At 41.3% G+C, this 22,733-nt stretch overlaps 1 protein-coding gene across 1 annotated transcript in view; it reads left to right on the forward strand.

Annotated features, from left to right (window-relative positions):
- CRYL1 (crystallin lambda 1) overlaps nucleotides 1-21,911 on the forward strand; it is a gene marked incomplete at its 3' end in the record, with an annotated part of 53,633 nt that extends 31,722 nt beyond the window's left edge. Inside the window, exons 6-8 of the mRNA XM_080359582.1 lie at nucleotides 7,100-7,205; nucleotides 19,667-19,773; nucleotides 21,798-21,911. Coding sequence (XP_080215708.1) covers nucleotides 7,100-7,205; nucleotides 19,667-19,773; nucleotides 21,798-21,911 — 327 coding nt within the window. The remainder of the gene's footprint in view (nucleotides 1-7,099; nucleotides 7,206-19,666; nucleotides 19,774-21,797) is intronic.
- Between the last annotated feature and the right edge of the window lie 822 nt (nucleotides 21,912-22,733).

Raw genomic sequence — 22,733 nt, forward strand, 5'->3', positions numbered from 1 at the left:
TTTTGGTTGCCCGTTTCTCATTGCTCCTCTCATGAGATGTGCATCCATTCTTATCAATGCCTTGCATTCTATTGCTATGTTTATCAAAACATGTATCTGGCTATCCAGGAGAGTGCAGCTAATAAGAAGGCTTTAGCTGACAGGCAAATTCACTAAAAGAGAAACTTGTTTTTAACAAAACCAGGACATTGAGTCATGGCAGATTATGAAGGAGAAATGGAACTTATCTAAGAATCCAAAACTCAGATATGAAGTAGAAGGAACACTGATTTAAGCTCTTTTTTACATACTAACTAGTGTAATACTGCAGAAATGGAAGTTAGTACTTATCCCTTAGGTTTTTTTTAAAGAATTCAAAGCATCGTTGGGAAACTGTGGAGCTGTAAGTCTGATAATGTGCAGGCACCTTGATACAATACCCTTGGTCAGGACAAGTATCCAGGGAAGTAAAGCCTCAAATGTTGTAAGATCCTTTCATGTCTCTGAGAAGCATAAACTGAACTGTGGAAGCCACTGCCATAGAAACCTAGGATGCTAAAAATATGAATAGGTTCAGGGAACATTTACAGACTCATGTTAGAGGAAGACTGTGCAGGAGAGACCTCCGGCTGTCGAAGTCTCAAAGACTGGACTGCTGGGAGCTGCGGCAGCGTGTGTCGTCAAGAGTGTCACTCTGTATGTGGTCTTTGGTTATGGAAGGAGTATAAGAACGCTTCTTGGGCTGCTAGTGGAAAAGAGGTATTGATTTGTGGTGAACCTTTAGTATCAGCCTGTGGGAGGTGGTGTGTGAATAGTAATTAAATGGTGCTTGAAGCACTGACAGGTAATCAAAGTTGCTTTTGTTGCCTCATCAAAGTTTCGAAGTTGTTGGTTTTGTATAATTTTGTTGCATTTCAGGCAAATACACACTTAAACTGTAACAACTTTGGCTATATTGCCATTCCAAAAGCCTGGACAAATACCGGCTGTCCCCGGTGTGTAGTTTCAGCTGTGTGACTTGAGGCTACACGCTGCCTTTGATGGGAGGAGAATCACTGCACATAGGTGGGAGCTGCAGGCCTGGGGCAGCTTCTGTTTCTACTGTTGTGCTGCCAACTTAATCACTTTTATTGCAAGTCCTGTTCTTTTGGTGTTTCTACTTTGAAAGTGGGGAAAAATACTTCTTGCTTCTGATTTAGTCACTTCTCAGTCCTTATTGTTGGGAATATCAGCCTCCCCGACTCATAGTCTTGGAGAGGCTCCTAAAAATTAAGTTTTACTCACATTGATTCTTTCTGGTAACAGAAGTTTTCCTGACCCTAAGAAGCACTGGGGGTGCAAGATAAAATACAAATATTAGCAGGAGAGACGTATTAATAAAGCATTCCTGTCCGAAATGACCACACTATTAGTCCTTTTCTGGTTAGATATGTAAATTGTAATGAGATAATCCAAGTCAGCTTGAATGCAGAACACAGACATTCTTACAAAATCACTTATGGACACTGTGGTATTTTGATGCTAATAATTGTATATTCCTTTTGACTACTGTAAAAGAACAATGAGAGGGAACCATAAAACATAATTTCAAACTTAACTGTTTTATTGGTTTTAAAGGTCTGAAGAAATATCTTTGTATGCCTACAGTTACATGTCATAAACTGATCAGTGCTCCTATTCCTGTTACAAGTGTTCTTGAATTTTAACATGGTGATTGCTTGAGAGAAATCTGTGATGTTGCTGGGAGACTGTTGTATTTGCATTGCAGTGTGTCAGTTCTTTGTCACTTAACAAGGACATAAGTATTCCAGATACAAATGCTGTGTGCGAACCGGGAAAGAAGCATAACAGCAGTCCCAAGTGTTTTGAAGCCACTTGAAACAACCTTAAGTCCGCCCCTTTGTGTGAGCAACTGTCTGATTTTTTGAGGACTTTGCTGAGATTTGAACTTGGAGGTTGTCATCTGCATCCTCACCTTAAAAATATTTATAGTAGTGACAGGGGAGTGATCTTTATACATGCACACGTGTGCACATATACTTAGATAAAAGTCCAAGTTTGGATGCCTTTGCATAGAGAGTCTTTTTTTTTTTTCTGTCGGTTGAGCTTATTTCATTCAAGAAACTAGTGGAGGCTTCTCTGGTAGAAGTATTAATGTACTGTAAAAAAAAAAAAAAAAAGACTGGTGGTTTGACGGCATTTATCTGGAAAACTTTTATCACAAATGGACAGAGCTCCTTGCAGGGTACGTTTTAGTTCCCAAATGTAGCTCAGCAACTGATGACCTGCCAGTACCTCTTTTTTCTGTAGCAGTGCTATGTTGAGATGAGTGAGGCGTGGGACAGGGATCATGCAGTGGGAGAAGGTTTGTGATACAGAGCATAAACATGGGGCTGTGTAGAAAGCAGTGCAGTAAATATAGCTGCTTATTGGATGATGCATGGAGCTCCCCAACTTCTGCCATGTGGACCCAAGAGCAGGAGAGGCGGTAACACAGTCAGAGGGCTAAGGAAAGGCCCAGCTGGTTGGGTTCAGGCTCAGATTCCATTTGGTGCTCAAATTGCAGGTGACATGGATGCTGGAGCAGAGAGAAGCATAGTTCAGGGCAAAGTGATTAAAGTAGCAACAAACTCAGGCATTGGGATACAGTTTGTCCTTACCAAAGGTTCTGAGGTCTCCAGGGACATGCACAGGGAGGCTGCAGTTTTGAAACTGGGCACAACATGGGTGCTGGTGATGCAGGACTGGGCCAAATGTGGGAATGTGAGGGAGGTCATGGAACGCAGCAGCAGAGATAGTGAGGAGAACATGGCACTTTTTCAACCCTGATCTGATTTAGGACTTCCAGCTGCATTTAAGAACCAACTAAAACTACTTTGCATGATGGATTATATGATAAGTGTCTTAAGAGTCTGTATTTTCCTCTGTATAAGCTTTTGATACTGTCTTAATATATTTTTTTTTTAAAAAGTGGGTTTTCTTTTAGGTTATAGTCATTGCAAAAGACAAGAAGAATGGGGATCCCTGCCATTTTTGTTAATCTTTTGGAAAATAAGCAGTCATGGTTTGGCTGTGTGTCCATTTTAGTTTTCACAGCAATCAGGTGCATTGGCTTCAGTCCCTAATTTGTGTACCTCTCCCTTCCCAGGTGACTAGCTTGGCAGTCTTTTAATGCTGGCAAAACTTTTCTAATTCCAGATTCCTTATTATTAATAATTGTATTATAGTGTTATCCAGAGGATCTTTCCAAAAGATCAAAGATAAAGGTAGAGGGTTAACCGTCTAGTTACAGTGCCCCATAACAGGGGGGAATATCATAAAAGGAAGTTGAAAGGGTCAGGGAGAAGAAGTGTTCATACCAAGTGTTTCTTGCAGGATGAGGTGAGTGAGGGTGCCATGGAAGAAGGAAGATAAAGGCCAGCAAAGTAGGGGGGCGTGAAGTGTGTAGGACAAGAAGTTTCTCAAACATGATGAAATGAAAAGAGATGGAGCTGGTAGAGGATCTAGTAGAAAAGTCATATGCTCAAAATGACAGGACTGGAAACAGATCTCATCAGAGTGTGGATGGAAGGGGCTTGATTGATGTGATAGTGAAGAGAAGGGTGTAACAAGTGCTGCTGTGAGAGAATGCATATATTAGTGACAATCAGAAAAAAAAACAAAACCAAAACTGGATTTGGGAGGTACAGAGGATGAAGTGGCAAATTTGGAGACAGAAAGTATGTGGTCCAGGAGGGAGTGGGGTCCAAAATAGCTCTGTAGACAGACTGGAGTGAGTAGGAGAACATGATGAATTGGAAGTAAGAAAGAAAAAAAAAAAGTGTTTTTTTGGCCATGTCACACTTAATATGATTACAAACCGAGTCGGTGACAGAAGTTGCGATGTGACTGTGACTCACAGATGTAAAGACTGTTCATTAAAACCAAACAGGTTGGGTCAGGGCCTAAAGGTGGAGACTGCAGAACTGCCACAGGTTTTTGGAAAGGAGAAAAGAGTTTCTGCATAGCAAGAAGGACTAATGAATACTGAAGGAGCATTAGGACAATACTGTGGCATCACAGCAGATGAAATCTCTAGGAAGATGAGATTGTGGTATATAAATGGTGTCATAAGAAGTGTGGAGGTTTCTGAGCTAGTCTAAATGTAGAATTTTGGCCACTGGGGTCACTGAGGATTTTGATGGAATTTATATCAAATTAAGATCTTAATTCTGTAACTGTGAAAGCTTCTGGTGAACTCTTAACATGTTACCTCTGACAAGTGGTCGAGAGGAAGGCTTACAAGGAGAGTTACCCAGGATGAAGAGAATGAAACATCCCCTTTTGAAGATTGTTTCACACCTCAACTTAATGAAACTGGGCTGGAACTCTTTCTTGTTTACTTCTTAGCATAAACACCGATCCTTGTGGAAGACACCTTCCTTACCTTGCACCCACCCTGCTGAATCCTTCCACCACCTTCTGATCTTCTTAACATAAGTGGGAGTAGGGCTTTTCCCTAGAGGAAGATCATTTGACTTGTTTCATATTGATGTGGTTTTAATTTCTGAAGGGAAAAAGTAAAAGGCTTTTCTTTAAGAGGATCTATGCGACAAGGAGAAGCTGAGCTCACATGTGTAGAATCCCTCAACTGGAGGGATTTGTCATGTTTTTCTTCTGGTAGCAGCAGTTTTTGCCTTTTAATAGCTGTAACCATAAAATTATAGCTATGGTCAAAAGGCTAAAAACAAAGCACTTGTCTCTTGGCTTTGAGGGCACCTGGTATTCAAATGTCAGTACCAAAGCTGAGGAGTATGGTGTCAAAAGAAATAAATCAGTTTTTAATTTGAAAAATAATTTACAATGAGGTGTTCCAAGAACCTGTTAACTCTTTAATGTTATGTTTACAGTTTTTAACTGCTGCTGTAGTTTGAATGCTTGTCCAGAACTTGTGGTTCATCTTTTGTTCACAAATCCATGGCAACCAGGGGAAAAAAAAATAATCACCCATCAAGCACAGCTCTACCAGCATAACCCATTGTTTGGATGAAGCACTCCCAACAGAAGAGCTCTTTTGTTGACTTTGCTGATGTGGTTCAGAGAAGTTGTGTTGCCATGTCAGGGGAAAAAACTTTCACAGCATGTATGGTGCCTGTGTTAGTTACTCTGATGCTGGTCTGTAATCTGAACATGGAGGTTTTAGTTTAGTCCTGTCTTTATTCAGATTTTCTTGTCTGCCTCTAGATGACTTATGTTACTATGTCTATGCCTTACCTTTAAGTTGAAGAAAATAATGCTTCCTTATTCCTGACATTTTATGTCTAAAGTTTCTAACACAGCTGTGTTCCATATGGTGAGTAGATCTTAGTAATTACATTATTGTTTCCTTTTCAAGTTAGAGTTCAAAAGCCACCTGCAACAGGTATTCAGCCTGACTTATTTTTGATAGGAGCAATGCCTACCAACAGATAGAGACATGAGGTTTAATCTTATAAAAGGCCCTGTTTAAGCCTGAGGTGATGAAACTTGATGTCTGTGGCCAGCTGTAGAAGTTCTGTTGGTCCTTGGTTTATGAGTTTCTTTTAAAGTAACAGCAGAGGATGTAGTTGATTAACATGAGAAGACACTGTGGGTGGGATTTCTACAACACAGACATTGACATCCAAACTCCTTGCTCATCTGGCAGTCAGTGAGGAGAATTAGGCCCTTTTAACACAACTCATTTCACCTGTTCTAGATACCTGCTTTAGGATGCTGATTTCCTTTTTCTCCCTAGTGATTATAAAGAGAGTCAAGATGTCTGGCTCAGATGTCCATGTCTACAACAAGTCAGGAGAGCTGTCCTGCATGCCCGTAACTCTAGCTGATCATTGTGTGATACGAAGGAGCATTCAGACAGGGCCCTGAGAAAGGGAAGTTTAACCATAAAAGAAGTGTCTTTGGCCAAGCAGATGACTATACCTGCTTGTATTCTGCAGCTGAAAGGGGCTTGTGGAGAAAGGGGCACTGAGTGGGGAGGTCACCTCAAGGTAGGGTAAGAGGACAAATTCAGCATCTCTTCTTCCGCCTTCTTAGCCAGAAGGAAATGTTTTTATGTCTCTGGGAATAAAGAGGACAAGTTCTTGAAACCAAGCCTTATCTGATGGAAGTGGTTAGAACAGGTCTTAGTTAATTCCTATCTTCCTAGTAGGTGGAAAACAACCTCATATAATAAATATTATTCTTCTAAAGTAAATCTTTTAAGGTAATGAACTGTAACTGATATTTTTACAAGCCTTCCTGTGCTTGCCATAACCTGATGGGGGTGTTGGCTTTCTTGTGAGTGCCACCAGGTGGGTGGAACGGCAGTGCTCCTCTCTTAACAGGAGAAATGCTTCATTTTGCATGTTCTGTGTCCTGCCAGCTGCAAAATGTGAGGCTGGCAATGAACTGGAGAACCTGGGCAGGTTGAGGCTGGGTTGATCGAATGTTCACTGAGCTTTGTGGAAGGGAGTGGCAGCTGCGTTGCCTGCGTGTTTGGTCCCAGCCTTTTTTTGCAGGTGGCTTCAGGAGTAGTACCCACTGCTGCACCCTGTTCTGCCGGTTGTGACTCTGCCCAAAAATCCAGAACTAAGAGAATATGGAGGGAGGTGTAAGATTTAGCCAAAATTCCTGTATTTAAAAGAGTTGGTATAATACTTGGATTTGATATAAACTCTTTTTGTCATGTGCTATGAGTGTCACGTCTGCTCTGTGTTCTTGGATTCTCAGTTTCTCAGAAAGAAGTGTTGGTTAACATGAACGGCTCAATTTAGTTTTAGTACGAGTTATCGTAAGTAATAAGTATCAGGCAAACTAGTGTGTACAAATAATACATATTGTATGAAAACACTTATAAATTAATAAGTTTAAAAACAAGATACTGACAAAATGTGTTTCGATTATGAAGTACAGCAATCTTAGAGATGTGAATGAGCGTTTATACTAAACTGTAGGAAGGCTTGCATAATAGATGGACTTTTCTGGCAAACAGTGTTTCTGCTATTTCTAGCCTTAGTTTTTATTACTTCTTTAATTTTTAATTGTATACAAAAAGCAGGCAATTTTGCATTAAAACCAAGCATTCATAAATCTTCCTTCCTGCTCTATTTTTGCTACTTAGGATGGAGTAATCTCTCCTACTGATCTGGACCTTGTGATGTCTGATGGACTGGGAATGCGATACGCATTTATTGGACCTCTGGAAACCATGCATCTTAATGCAGAAGGTATGTAGTTTAAAATGATCTGAATATGAAGGGAAGGCATATGTTGCACAAGGCACTGGAAATGTGTGACAAACCAGGTTTGGATTGCTACAGCTATGACTCGTCTCTCTACTGTAGTGATAAGAAGAAGAAAAATTATCTAAAACTTGAGGTCAGATAGAACGAAATGGATATCGAATATCCTATTCTAAGTAATCAGGTGAAAGATGACATCTAATTGGAACACTAGCTTCATTTTTCCCAAGATTTGTTCTAGTGCTTTGCAAGTGTTGTTGTACCCCTAGTTCAGGACTCTCTGAGCATCAGGAAAAGAAAGTATTGGGAAAGTTCATCTGATAATCCAGTGTCAGCAGAAACTCACTTTCTGTAGGTGAGTGCTGTATTTTTGCAGAATTCACAGCAAGGCTCAGTGTAAATATGGCTGGAGCTGACTTGCTTTAAGCTGGTTTGGACCCTGAGTGAAGTGAAGTTGCTTCTGTCTGCAAAATACTGTGCATATAAAGTTGACTTGACTTGACAAAACAGTCATGAAACAGTTCAACATCTGTCTTGCATAATCGAGACAGATTTTTAGGTGTTTTTGGAACGGTATATATGAATCCCAGGTAAATAAAAAGCAAATTGCTGAAAATTAAATCAAAATTACAGATGAGGGTTACAAAGGTGTGAGCAGTGAATGAATGAACAAAACATTAAAACTTCAAGAAGTGAAGAACACCTAAATAAATTTTTAACTCTTCCTGTTATGAGCTGTGTCTTCATTCTGGCTTTGTATAATCCTTGCCGTGGTGGGCTTGTTCTTAGTTACTGGATCTTTTAGGCACAGTGCCTAATAATGCAATAATAAAAATGAGAAACCAGGATAATAAAATATCAGCATACAATTAGAAGCATTCTTTTCTGTCTACTTGTTGGTTATTTACTTGGCAGAAACTTAGGTTTCTTAACGCTGACTAAGCAATTTTGACATGAATGTGCAATTGTGGATCCACTACCAGAGTCTTTCAGCTTGTCAGTTTGGTTGTATTTCCAATAAATTAAAAGTCATAAAGTATTTGCTTCTGTGCATTGTTAGGGAAGGAATATCCATCCTCTAGATAGAGGCATCTTCCTAAAAGTTTGCCTCTTGATCAATTAGTATCTTTCAGTTTTCCAGTCCTTTCTAGTGATTTTAGACTTACTCAATATAAAACATATACATTCTTTACACAGAACAGAACTGATGCTTGTAGTACTGGCCTTAAGCACAGCAGTCCACTGGGAGTCTTGCAGGCTAGGGCTGTGCAGTCCTGCCCATGTGTCCCCTGTCTCTGTCAGAGTAACTTGCTGAACTTCCTCTGCTGAAACATAAAACCTAATCAAAATGCTTGTTAAGTAAACAGGTAAACAAACAAAACCCACAAAATCATATTTAGGAATAATTTCTTAGTCAATATTTTAGACTCCTTAGTTCTAAAATGATGTTTACTTGAGGTGAATGGAATTGTATAAGTCATCTGGGTTGGGTTTTATGTTCTTCCTGGAGTGCCCTTTGGCATTTGATGTTCCATCATGATCCAGCTTAGCTTCCTTCCTCCCATCAGGAAGTAGTCATTATTACAACAGCATTTCTGAAATTTCCCATCTCAAACTAGTTTTAGGTAACACATGCAGCTGGTAGGTTGCTTATTGCTGGTAGAGACTATCCAGCTTCTGGATTAATGCTGCCTTTTGTTAGGAATGTTAGTGTTCCAGATCAGAGGAAGAAAAATTACGAAATGTAACCCAAGACACTGATAAACCAAAAGAGTAGGCTTGCAAAATACAAAACCAAAATATACCTGTTCAAGTTATTTTAACATTTATATAATATACTCAATTAAAAATAACTCTAAAATAACATGGTTAATTCACTTGAGGACTGGGCTATTTGCTGACAAGGTGTTTTTGTGTTTGTTTAGTGACTTAGATCATGAGCAGTGTTGCCTTGTCTCTGAGTCCAGAGCTGCTCCTGTTTATGTGCTGACTCAGGCTGTTGCTCTCATCAGAGACAGTTTTACATAAAAATTGCTGGTGTCAGGGCACACAATGGCTTATGGTCACAGTTCCACACCTGTGCCACCTGGTTGTCTAGTATTGTTTCCCATACTATGGAATGGTAGGGACCTCTCCTGATTGCCCAGCACAACCTGCTCTGACGTGTTGTAGTAATAGTGTCAGGGTTTGATCTGTGGAAGGAAATGGAGGTGGCTGGGAAACAGCCTCTATCCTGCTTTTGAGCCTGTTCAGCAGCCTCACAGCAGCCGCCCTTCTTTTCAGCTGTAAGTTATTAATTACCCACAATCATAAACTCTCTATTAATCGGTGAAGAAGGATGGTAGGGATGCAGGAAGTATGTGAGAGGAAAAGTGTTATTTATGGGAGATTCTGGAAGCTGGAGAAGTTGTTTGGTTTTTTGTGGTTTTTTTTTTTTGTTTAAGGGTGGGGTGATATTTTTGCTTAGTTTTGAATAAAGAATACTATTTCAAATCCTTTTTCTGAGATCAGTGTTATTTATTTCCATGGGGGATATGTACATCAGGATCTTCCCATGAACTTCCTATGTGCTAATGCCATATTTCCCCCATGTTAGTTCTTATGTCCTTTCTTCCATATTCATAAGTGGTCTTATCAAAAGTTGTTGTCGAAGCCATTTCAGATTACCAGTTAATCCATGCATGAATATTAGGAATTTTGAATATATGGCAGCAAGCCAACAGCCTTGAACATGAAATAAAAAACCAGCGTCAGGTTACTAAAAGGAGAATCAGCAACAGCAATTTGGCAACTGGGTGGCAACAGGAAGGAGGGAAACCCCTTTGAGGAGAGGAAAAAACACATCCAAATTGCATAATACTGTAATGGTGATTGTTTGTTTCATTAAAGGAAAAATAACATTGATTTCAGTTTCAGTAAACTCTGTCTTATGAGCCTGTCATCTTATGATATCAGATGGCATTAAGTCTTTTACAAGGACCTAGAGCCATTTTACCTGTTTACTTATTGTGGGATTATGCTAGCAGACACAGGGTTCCTCCTGTATATATACCTGGCTCTCTATGAATATACCGAAGATGATCCAGTCTCTCTTAAGATTCTATCTCCTGAATCTCTGGTTTCTTGAACTATCAGCTCCTTTTTAGCCATTGCAGAAAAATCATCTGTAACACCAGCAGCTAGACTATCATATATACTGATTTTTACATGTTTGCAGCAAAAGCTCTTCATGTATATTTCAGAGTTGGCTGTGGGTTATTTAGTGAGCTGTAACTGGAATTTAATCTTTATCTAAATCTGCTACTACCAGCAGAAGAGGTGGATAGAGGGAGGTTGAAGGATCTTTGTTGCTATTTTTTCTCCTGCATTTATAAAAACCCCATTCCAGGATCATGTTTTGCTTATTACTCACTTTGGTGTTTGTACATGTGTCTACAGGAGTTGTGTGGAAATTGAGGCTGATGCATAGTCCCTATAATGTAAGAGCAAATATCCAGTAAGCTAGGAATATCTCCTCATGGGGAAAACTGTGTTTCCCTTACTGGAAGTGGGAATGTGTGCTCATCTTAGAACCACCTGCCAGAATTGGTTTTGAAATGGTTTTGGATGACAGGAGTAGAATGATTGGGCTGTATGCAAAGCACAAAACGTCAAAAGGGAAGAGGGAGGAATCATAAGCCATAGTTCAAAGCCAGGAGCTTTTTCTTTTCTGGCTAGGTGGAGCCTAGCCAAGCATGATTTTTAACCATTACTATAGCCATGCGTGCTGGCTGGTTCAAAAGCAGTGATTATTCCTATGGCTGCTGCTTTAATGCTGCTATATACCACAAGCTGGTAATCAAAAGATGTGAGAATCCACAAGTTAAGGCAGTAAAATTTAAGAAAAGTTTCCCTTCATTTCTGTCCAACCCACATGTTATGTTTTAGGATAGTAAAATACCACAATTCAGGAATACTTGTAAGAGAGTACTACTGAGATGAAATATCACAGTGGTGCATAATCCTATGAAAACCTCTTATTTCATGAACCCACCACTTATTTCATACGTGTTTACACTTATTCAGTTCACTTCCCAATAGACTGAAGAAAGCCATTTATAGTCCTAGAATGACTGTTTGCCTCTATGCAACTGTGGGGCATTTTTGAATGAAAAAGTTTGCATGCAGTAAGCAAAGGTGAATTTTTCAGCATAGTGGTTGTTGTGCACCAGTTTCTTTCTATGGACTCTTAGGTGTAAAGTGGTTCCTTCCACCTGCTGAAACGAGGACATGACCTTGCACAGGAATTCTTAATGCTTTATTACTCAAGTCATTATAGCTGTGTCTCAAAGAACACATCTTGGTGCATCCTTCTCCCTCACGTTAATGACAGGAAGTATATGGTCACCAGGTGGCTCAGGCTGAAGAATTCACCCCAGACTTGAAACTGATCTAACAAAAAAAAATTATTCATATTAACTCAGTTTAATTCCTTGAACCAGCTCCCAGCAGTCCTGGACAAATATTTGTGCATTGCTGTTGAGATGGTAACACAGGGACAGTGAGAATAAAACTTTTTTTGTGCTACTACTGTCTCAGAGTATTTGCAAGTATTCATGCAGCTACAGTCTAAGTGAATTCCTGTGGGAATTACTGTAGAGTACCAGGCGTCCTGTGAATTCACACCCTACCTAAGAGTGTCCACCTGTGCTCGGACACACCCTGGATGAAGACAGGATTACATTTAAGAAGTATTCCTTGGAGTTGGAATGTCTAGAAATGTGATCCCTCTATCAGCAAAACAGAAGGCTGGCATTTTTTTTTTCTCTGAACATAACCCAAATGTGACAGATTCCTCCGTGGTATTCCTGAAATATGCCACTTCTTTTCTGTCCTCATCCATACTCATCTTCGGTCTTACCAAGTACAGCCTCTTCTTGGATTTTACCTGCTAAAATCAACCCCACCTCAATCTTTGCACATTGTTAGTGCTATTACACCAGTGGCTTGCTTGACCATCTCGCCTACTCAATTTTTGAGTCATTATGGTATCTAATTATGCTGATCATCAGGTTCAAAGTCATCAAGTTAATACTCAGTATTGTGAGGCACCCTCTGACTTTGGCGTCTTCCCTGTCCTTGTCAGTAACACTTGTTCCTCTCATTTTCTCTCACAAATATCTCACTGTCTTCCTTGTTTTGCCCTGTATGTAGTGTCCTTGCCAGACTGGTTTACCAGGTTTCTTTGCTTGCATCCTTCAGTCTTCATGCCTGTTGTCCTTCTTATGAAGACGAAGGGATAAGACTTAGCAGACAAGAAGCTAAGATACTTGAAGATGCTTACATACTATAATGCATGAACATACCATGTTTCATACTGTCATGTTTTACCTTCTTTTTCCTGCTGCTCCCATCACATTTATATTTATGGGCCTCCCTTGTGAAGAGGTCTTCTCAGGCTAGTGAAGCATTTTACGTGTGCTTCTAAGCTAAATATTTGTCCTGAGTTCCTTTTCCTTCATCAATGCCCTGTTCATCCTGATGATGCAACTAGAGGTGTTTCACTGATACCCATGTTTGTACCACACTAGTGCAAGTCCGTCAGGTAAGGACCTGCAAACCTGAAGTATAGTTTTGTGAACAAATTCTTGTGGAACAGTTCATTAGCTGTTTTGGAAACTGCCTGGAATCTCACCCAAGTTAAATAAGCAGCAGCTTATTCTTCCTTTGATGGTATGAAGAGTCTTGTACTTCCTAGGTAGAAATGGTCTGCTTAAGATCCTTGGATCAGTGCCCTTGTCTAGCTTGTGATAGCATGTTCCTGTAACTCTACTGTAAAAGTCAGAAGTGCTGGGTGGGTGTGGGACTTCCATGAAAGACAGTCTATTCCCCTTTTCATCTCTATAATCCTGTATTCACCTCTTCCTTAAGAACATTTTGTTACTCATTCCATCTCTTCCACTGTCTGCCATAGTTCTAAGTGTGGTGGAAAGAAGATTCAGGGAACTTTTACCTTCCCTGGAGGTGTTTCTGTTCTGGTTCATGTTTCTCAGGTGTCTGTTGCAATATCTGCCTTCTCCCAGGGCCCCTTCCCTCCAGCACTCACTGTCACTTCTTCTCCAGCTGGAGGTAGTGGGGCACAGTGCGGGCACAGCAACTGGGTGCAAGGAGAAGCATTGATTTTTTTTTTTAATAGCCCAATTTGCCATCTTTTTCCTGTTTTTCCAGCTCCCTCTTTGTCTCACACTGTTTACAGATGCTAATGCTTCCAGCTTAAGGTGCTCCCTGGGCAGTTTTAACAAGGATTAAAGGAATTCTGTCATATTTGTTTTCCACCTTGTCCCTATGCTCCAGTCAAGTGCTCTTCTCATCCACCTTTGCAATAGCCCTGACCTTTGAACCAAAGACTCCTAAGTCTAAAGGCCTGGAGTCAAATATTTGCCAGTTTTGAGTTTGCAGTTGAAAAGCAAAGTGATTTTTCCAGCAATATGCTCCATTGCTCAAGTGCCTTCTTGAAGCTGGCAGCATAGGGTTGATCTTGATTGCTTAAACCAAGTTAAAGATTGCCGTAGTCTCCACTGCCAGTTCACACTGGGAGTGCGGTCTTAAGTTAGCTATTTTGAAATTATTATTTTCTTAATCTTTGAGTGAGTCCATGTGTATCTTCTGACTTTTGCTTTATTTCCTTCACTTGGGACTCAAAGGATTTTGCAGTGTCCACCCGCTGCTTGGCACGGAGCATGCGTGCCTGCGTGTTGCCGTTTCAGCCACAGTGTTGAGATCAACTATACTAATGCTGCTGCTCTTCTCTAGACCTGTAACTTTTTTTTCTTTTTTACCCTTTCCTATTTTGCTGACTTTGCATGAGGCTTCTTTTCATTCATACATTGCATGCAGCGAGTGAATTGTATTACCCAACCTGCATTTGTCATGTCTCTGTTGCATTGGTGAGCTGTACCCACCCAGAAATTGTTGTGATTCATTCAAGCTGTAGGTGAGCTGCCAGTAGGAGCTACGTTTCCAGGACTAGCTGGCTGAGTGAGCTCTGAAACCCAGCTCCAGCTCAGGACTTCACATTCACCAGGTAGATGGATTAGCCATGTCCAAGCGTTCAGCTTTCCCAAGATAGTAATGTTATCTCTTCAGATTGTGGCCTATGAAAAAGATTTCTGACACACAGTCTTCTCTTCTACCTTCTTCTGACTGTACCAGAACCAAAACTACTCAGACTAATGGGATTATTCTATAAGCTTACCAGGTGGTTGAGAGGTTCCCCATGACTTTTGGAAAAGTACCAAACCCAAACTATTCAGCACTGGTCTAGGTGTCATAGACCTGTCAGCTGGATAAGCACCAGAATAACTGGTAGCTGACACTCCTCTGTTTACCATTCCTTCTGTCACCAGTTGCTCATGTAGATTTGCTTGAATTGCCGTATTTGACTGAATTTCTGTATTTGACTGAATGGCCATTTTTGATTTTGTGATTGTCCAGCTGGCAACAGCTGCTGCCAGCAGCTGTGCATTAGCAAGCTGTACCCAGGTGCACATAGTTCCACACTCTTCAGCCTCAGTCATTTCTGCTTCTACATCTGGGAACCTTCTGTGATGTTGCACGATGCAGGAGCACACATTTTGCTTAGACTCCTCACTTTTAGAAGAAAAATCTCACGTGAGAAAGGTGAAATGTAAATGTTATTATTTATATTTTTTATATTATTGTTAATATAATCATCTTGTGGCTGGTGCATGAGTCTCATCCAAAATTGTCTTAGGTTCCAATATTGCTCATGTAGATGGCATATCCCCTGTAGGCTGATCCTGGTTGGCTTCACATACCAAAATCTGTGAGCCCAGCTGTTCAGATGTAACAGACAAGTGCTTATGCTAATGACAGGGTATGATGGTCAGTAAACCCCGATAACCAGTGGTCCTTTCCAGAGTGTTTATGGGAGAGGACGGTCTCTGCTTATTCCCTCAGTGAAAAGGTATTGTAGAATTCTATCACAGCCTATTCCACACCCCACAGCCATGCTTCTCTTGCTGTCAGTGTTGTTTTGGAGCCCACTAGGCAATGTGAAGATTTTTGGCTGTGTGTCAATCAAGAAAATTGAGCAAAATACTAAATTTCCATATAAGTAGAGCACCGATATACATGTATGACCAGCTGACCTCCCTTTTTGTGTGGAAGAGGCCAGAACGTGCCAGAGCGTGTTCTAGGAGCACATATGCTCTGTGGACAGGTACCACAAGGAAACAGGCTGACTAAATGCTGATTGGCATGCTCTTGGCACCAAATGGAGGTTCAAGCTACTTAACAGGGCTGCTGTTTTTCTCAGAGCCTCCTTCCTTCTGATACTGGAGAACGTTTTTAGTCCGTTTTTTAGGAGAACTGAATACTCTCAAATCTTTCCACATTTCTGTCACGCAATAGACATGTTCTCCCATTCTGTCCTTTCCATTGTTTATCTGATGGTCATCATGACTTAAGAGTGCAAATTTCTTACAGGAAATGTAATACTTCCTTGAGCATCTGCCCGCTGAAAGTTCTTCTGACTTTGATCCAGAAACAAGAGTGTTCTCCGTACTCTTACTGACCTCACAGGCCTTTTGGAAAACCTGTACTTCAGCAATTCCAGGCATGTTGAGCAGTAGAAGTGTTGTAGTTTATGATTAAGAGTTGCCGGTAGTCAGAGGTTTCCGTTCTTCATCCACCTTTCAACCTCAACCATTAAGGGTTAGGCAGGTGTGACTTCTAGGGTATTGATATCACACAGTATTGCATTCCAAGGAACTGTCTACAAGCTGTTCAAGAAAGAGACTGCTTAATGACTCTTGACCTGAGCTGCATTCTTCTGTGCGGTAGTCAGGCCACCCCGCTTACATTTCCTGCATTTTGTGGTTGGATAAGACCACGAGCAGTTCAGGTTCATGCCTCTCAGTCTGTACAGTCTCTTGAGTCTTCATGAGAGAGTTGGTGACTGTAACCGCTTGCCTTTGTGTCCTGCAGCTTCCCCCTCCTTGCTTTGATAATTAACTAATAAAAAGAGAGTTAAGAATGCAAATTCTTCAGTCTGTGTGGTTCTCAGAAAAGGGAGACTGTCACAAGCTTGTAGTGGATATCCAGAACTTCGCTGCTCAGATCTAGGGTGTTCAGCAGGATAATCACATTTTTACTCACGTCAGCTTGCTTACTGCCAGACAAGCATTGCTCATTTACTCTTGTGGTACAGCTAATCACTTCTTGATTGATGTACAGTGGGAACGGCTGCCTTGTCCGTTCTTGGTTATGTGGTGGTTAATAGCACTAAAAAATCTGCTAGATGTGTGTGTCTGGCTAAATGACTGATTTCTTATCTTTTTGGTGCATTTATCATTCCAGTTCCTCTCTAGTGCCTCAACAGCTGTTGGTTTGGGGTTTTTTTTTTTGAGATTCCTACTGGAGCTGATGGAAGCTGGACCTTTCCTTAATTCAGCCGAGGTCTACTTGACTGCCATTTTACCCATTAATACCAGTTAGCCTGTGCTCAGGTTCTGTAACCACATGCTTTCAAAGATGTTCACAGCAGGGTCAGCTCTCAGGTCAGACCAAGCTGTGCGGGGTTTTATCCAGTCTTGAAAACCACCAGAGATGGAGACGGCACAACCTCTGTGGGCAACCTGTGCCAGTGCTTAAGTATCCAGTCTGAACCTGTTGTTTCAAGTTGTGCCCATTGTTTATTGTCCTCCTGCCATGCAACCACTGGCACAAGCCCAGCTCCAGTGGCCACCCCATAGGCACTGGGAAGCAGCTGTTAGATCCCTCCAAAGCCATCTCTGCTCCAGGCTGAACAAGCCCAGCTCCACCAGCCTCTCCTCACGGGGCAAGTGCTCCAGCCCTCACCTTTTTGGTGGCCTCTGCTGAAGGTGCTCCAGTTTGTCAATGTCTTTGTTGTACTGGGGGATCCCCAGCTGAATGCAGTGTTCTGGATGCAGTCTAGTGAGTGCCAAGTAAAGGGGAGTAATCACTCCCTTCAGTCTGCTGGCTGTGCTGGTAACACATCCCAGGACGCTGCTGGCCATCTGTGCTCTATGTGCCCTGGTGGCTCACGTTCAGCTTGCTGCCTGTCACAACCAGGAGTTCTTGGGGTTCACAAGCCTGTGTTTTTGCAAGGAGCTCTTTCTTCTGAGGTGCAGAATCTTGTCCTTGTTAAATTTTTTAAGGTTCTGTATTGTCTCATTCTTCTAGCCTGTCTAAGGGCAGCTCTGCCCTCCAATGTATCAGCTGATCCATCCCCCACTACCTCCCACTCCCGCCCAATTTAGTATCATTCACAAACTTTGTGAACAAGTGCCGTTCAGCGGTCCAGGTCTCAGGATAGATTCTTGCAATACTCCACTTCTGCTGACCTCCAGATACAGTACAACCCATTCACCACTACCTCTGAGCCTCAGTATCCAACCCATTTTTTTTCCATCTAGTTGTCCAAGCATGCAGACCTTAATGTCACAGAAGGCAACAAGATAAATCAGACATAATTTACACTGTAGTGTACCCATTGGTGACAACATGCTGACTGTCACAATCACTTTATTCTCATTCTTGTGCCCAGGAATTTGTTTCTAGAGGACTTGGTCCCTGTTTTTCTCAGGGACAGAAGTGAGATTGATTGGCCTGTAGTGCCTCAGATTGTTCTTTTGACCTTTTCTGAAGATGGGTGCAATATTTGCCTTCAGTCCTCTGGGGATCTCAGATGATGACATTGATGCAGTAACTGGCATAGTTTTTAAAATGCGATAGCAGCCTTGCAAGGGCATGGGCCATTTCTCTCATATCCGTGGATATAGTCTGTCTCGTCCCATGGTCTCAAGTGGGGCTGAGTTCTTGCAGGTGGTCACTGACTGGATTGTCATCTACTGCTGTTAACTCTTCTCCTCCTCCTTGAAGCTTGCCTCTAAATGCAGAGGCATAGGAGACCTTGTCAATGAAGACTGAAGCAAAGAAAGCAATGAGTAACTCCGCTTTATATGTTTCTTCTGTCACTAAATCATTCACCCATTCAGCAACAGGCCCACGCTTTCCTTGTTCAGCCTTCTATTACTAATGTAACAGTAGAAATCCTTCTTGTTGCCGTTGACATCCTTGCAAGTCTCAACTGGAGCTGAGCTTTGGCTTTCCTGACACCAACCCTGCATGCCTAGGCAGTGTTTTAAAATTTCTCCTTCACAGCCTGTCCTTGCTTCTACCTCCAGTATGCTGCCTTTTTGCACTGGAGCGCATCCAAGCCAATCCTGATACATTTACTTGTCTTCCTGAATATCAGGATGGACTGTTTTTGCCCTTGAAGAATGTTGTTCCTTACTGGTCCTTTACTGGCATCTCCACTGATGCTGACCCACAGGCTCCCACCCATCCCATAGAACAGCTCCATACATCTGAGCTGCTCCTTTACAGAGACAGCACACCCCCTCCTTGTCTTTCCTGCTTGTCCTTCCTGAAGTGTGTGTCTGTCCACCGCAGCACTCCGGGTGCGTGAGCCATCCCACCACACCTCAGCTGGTCCAACAACCTTGTAGTTGTGTGACCACACGTGGAGATCTTATTTCCCCTGCTTGTATCCCAGGCTGTACACATTTGTGCACAAACACTGGAATGGGCTCTTTCTGCATTTTTTATACTGTCCTGAGGTTTCTCTTTTACCTGTTACCCTGCACTCTTTTTTTTCCACCCCAGTACACCCCATCCTCACTTGATTACAGGTTGTAATCTCACTTTTCCAGTGTTCCTAATAAAAAGCTTTTCTCACCATGTTGGCCACATTTTGGCAAAGATGATGCTTCTCCAGTTTTGTCAGGTGGATCCCAGCTGCCCCTAGCAGTGCTCGACTATCAGAGAGGGTACTGTGGTCAGAAAAGCCGAATCCTTGTTGTTAACTCCAGTTGGAATAAAAGATACTAATCTGCAAGATCCATCTGTTCCTTGTTCTCTGGAGGCCACCTGGCTCTCCATGCCCTTGACCCTTTCCCCCTGAGCCATGTTGCTCTTGATACACTCTGGACCAATAAATAAAAGGAATAAAAAGAATGCTTCGACTGGTATGACCCACACTGAACAGGAGGAGAGGAGATGTGAGGTGAGGGCACTCTCCTTGTGGACACAGGCTGGGGAAGCTTCCTTGCCTCAAGTAACAAAGCCCGAGTATATCCATGGTTGTGTACTGCACCCCTCACATGGCATCGTCTGCCAGTAGGTATCATTAATGGGGTTTGCAGTGAAGGCATGTCCTAAACAATTTTCTATGAACTTTAATGGAAACGTGCTGGACAGAATCCATTTTCCTTGATGACAATTAGGTGTCTTAAGCATAAGAGCACACCTTTTTTTTGTTGTTTTTACTCTGATTTAAGAAAGTGCCTAAGCACAGGCAGCCTTACTGAATTTAAGTAGGAATTTCTGTTGAAATGAGATTTTTTCACTCTTATTTTCAGGTATTTCAAGTTATTGCGAAAGATACCGTGAAGGTATGAAACTTGTTTTGAACACCTTTGGACCAGTTCCAGAATTTTCAGGGGAAATTGAGGAGAAAATCCATCAGGTAAATATGGAGTTGATAAATGCAGTGACATTCAGAACAAAGAATGTTAGCTCTTATTTTAACATCTGTACTATTTCAGTTTACTGTATTTCTTGTGTGAATGTGTAGTTTGAATTAAAAGATCAGTACAGAATGCATGTAAGTCCCTTTTCAAAGCACTTTGACATACATCAAAGGAAAGTGATCTAGCAGCTGGGTAACATTATTACTAGACAGAGGAGTCAACTGCTGACAACCATGGGTTATTGACATTAAATCCTCCATGTTATTTCTTACTACTTCTGTCCTGTGTCCTCTGCCATAACGTGCACAGCTTCACGCTTCCTTTCCTACAGGACTTTTCTCTCTGTATCTTCCTCCTATTCCATCATCCTGCATAAACCTTATGGCTTTTTTCTTCTGAATGTACTTTTTCTTGGTTTTGTACACTTTACAAAGTAGAGCTCCAGTCTGTAAAGTGTGCAAATACATGTTTAAGTTAAGCATGTGAGCAGTCCGGTGGAATTACATGCATGTTTAAACGTAAGGTGTATTTAAGCACTGTGCCGGATTGGGACCCCGTTTGTCTATTAACATTTCTTAGCCCACAGTTTGTTTATACTCACTGTATAGGCTATTTGATCATAGGAATTAACTGAAATATAGTTATTTCCTAACTGCCATAATTGCCTATTTTAATGCTTCAGTAAAGAACACGTGTATGTATTGAATAGTTCTTGGTTAGCTGTCAGATTAATTCCATATATGAAAGCTCTCTGTCCGGAAGACAGCATTTTTGTTCCTGTTTTTTTGTTCCTATTTACACAATTTCAACATCAGTTATGTTAAAAAGGAAAAAGATTATTTTATGCTTAAACAACATAGACTGTTTATAATAACAACCAATAATAATTATGGAGTTATTAACAATGAGAAGCTTTTTATTAGTATGAAAAAGCTTGAGCTGCATTATGAAAAGCTGGATTCCACTTCACCATGTATTTCTTTGTCTCTTTATCTTTGGTCTTCAATGCCAAATCTAGGTTTGCAAGAATCCTCTCAAGAGTGAAACATTAAACATGTCTTACCCCTCAGCCCCTCCCCCAGACTTTTCTGTGGAGTGACTGCAACTTGCTGGACATTGGTAGCAGGTCCAGCTTTTACCCAGTTTCTCAACACTTGCCTTTTAATCCTAAGACCTCAGGTGCTGTTTTGGCAAAGATGACCTTGTTATCTCTACCTGCACTCCCCAAACAGCTTGTTTTCTTTGCAAGAAAAGCTGTTAAAATGTACTATCTGGCCAGAGCTTACTGCCTCTTGTTCTCCTTTCAGCGATACATTTAACTGGCACTTGTAAGACAACTTTGATTATGCACTCAGAAAAACTTTTTTTTCCCCCATTTTGTTTTAAATATAATTTTTGTGTGCTAACCCGTTCAGACTTCTCCCTTTGTGTCCTCAAATAGTGCTGCACTTTCTCTCCTCCATATTCTAATATACAGCAAAAATCATAACTCTGAGTTTCTTATGTGTCTTCCCCTGTCATTTTGATTATAACTGGCACTCCTAAGAGAAAATGTTTTTAATAAACATGGTATCCCTCATTACATTTATTAGGAGCCAGAGGGAGATCACAGCTTTAAACACACACACACAGAGGAATTTGGTTTCAAGCATAGTTTTAGCCACATAAATGGCCAGGTTGCCTCCTTCCTATTTAATAAAATGTTATTATCAAAGAGACTAGACAGTGGCTGTGTGCGGTAGATTGAGAGAAGAGGCTGATGCTTTGATGTTTCTGTAGGCACCTTCATTGCCACATCCAAGCCAACCTTCTCCAAGTGGGAGCACTTTTCTAATTGTACAGGTTAGCTCATTTCCAGTCACCCATGTAAAGAATTAGTGGTGTATTGCTTGCGATAGACTAAATTACAGTTTGTGTGGATGGTTACTTGCTCTGACACAGGGAAAGCAGGAAGACAACACTGGTGAAGAACGTTTTACTTAGAACACGAGATTTAATAATCTTAAATTTTCTGTTCCAGGCAATATCTGAAAAAATTCCAGTTGTTCCAGAAGTCCTGGGTGCCAGGAGAAATTGGAGAGATGAATGTCTCACTAGTCTTGCCAAGATGAAAAAACAAATGAAATCTGATTGAGGTGCACCTTGTCTAACAGGAGAGACCAATTGAAGAGCAGATCTTCATAACATGTGGAAATTTTTGGCTGTGCAGAAGAGGAGACTGAATGTGCAACTAATGATATGCACGAAGATAGAGACCAATGAAACGTTTGGTCCAAATTTGTCATGTAATTCATGGATAACTGGAAACAGTTATCCAAAAGTTCAGTTAAAATTTATCAAATTTTATATAAATGCGTTAGATGTGCAAGCATTAAGTAGCTTTAGCAATATTAATATTGTGCAATGCTGGAACACAATGAGGTTTTAAATAATGCATTTTTCAGTTTGCTTAGGAATTCAGCGCTTGAACAATATTTGCTTATGCAGGGATCTGAAGTGGGCAAACATCAGCTGTTTGTCACTGGAGTAAATAAGCCCTCAGCACCAATCCCTGTGACAGCCAGGTTAATTTTAAAGCACTGCCTGTAGATAGGAGAAGGTTGTGTTGAGCAAAGAGTGGATTCACTGGCTGCTGAGCTGGGACCTCAGCAGCACTAAGGGTCGCTTCAGCTTAGCTCTGTAACTGTCCCACAATGTAGGGGAAAGAGTCACTCCTCTTTTCCCTCCCTTTGGCGCTTCTGTACCTGTATGATGATCTAAGTGTGAGTAAATAGAGCAGAATTCCCACCTCATCCCTTAACTCTGGTTCTGTAAGACTTACCAGACACTAACTCGGTCTTTAAGACCATGCACTTGATACTCATGGTTTTGCCCCCCAGCTTAAGTCAGATGTTTGATGCTGGCCATTGGCATTGCCCTGTTTGAAGACTTGTCTGTGAGAAACAGGATATTTTGA

This window comes from Nesoenas mayeri (assembly GCF_963082525.1).
Source record: "Nesoenas mayeri genome assembly, chromosome: 1".
Lineage (NCBI taxonomy): Eukaryota > Metazoa > Chordata > Aves > Columbiformes > Columbidae > Nesoenas > Nesoenas mayeri.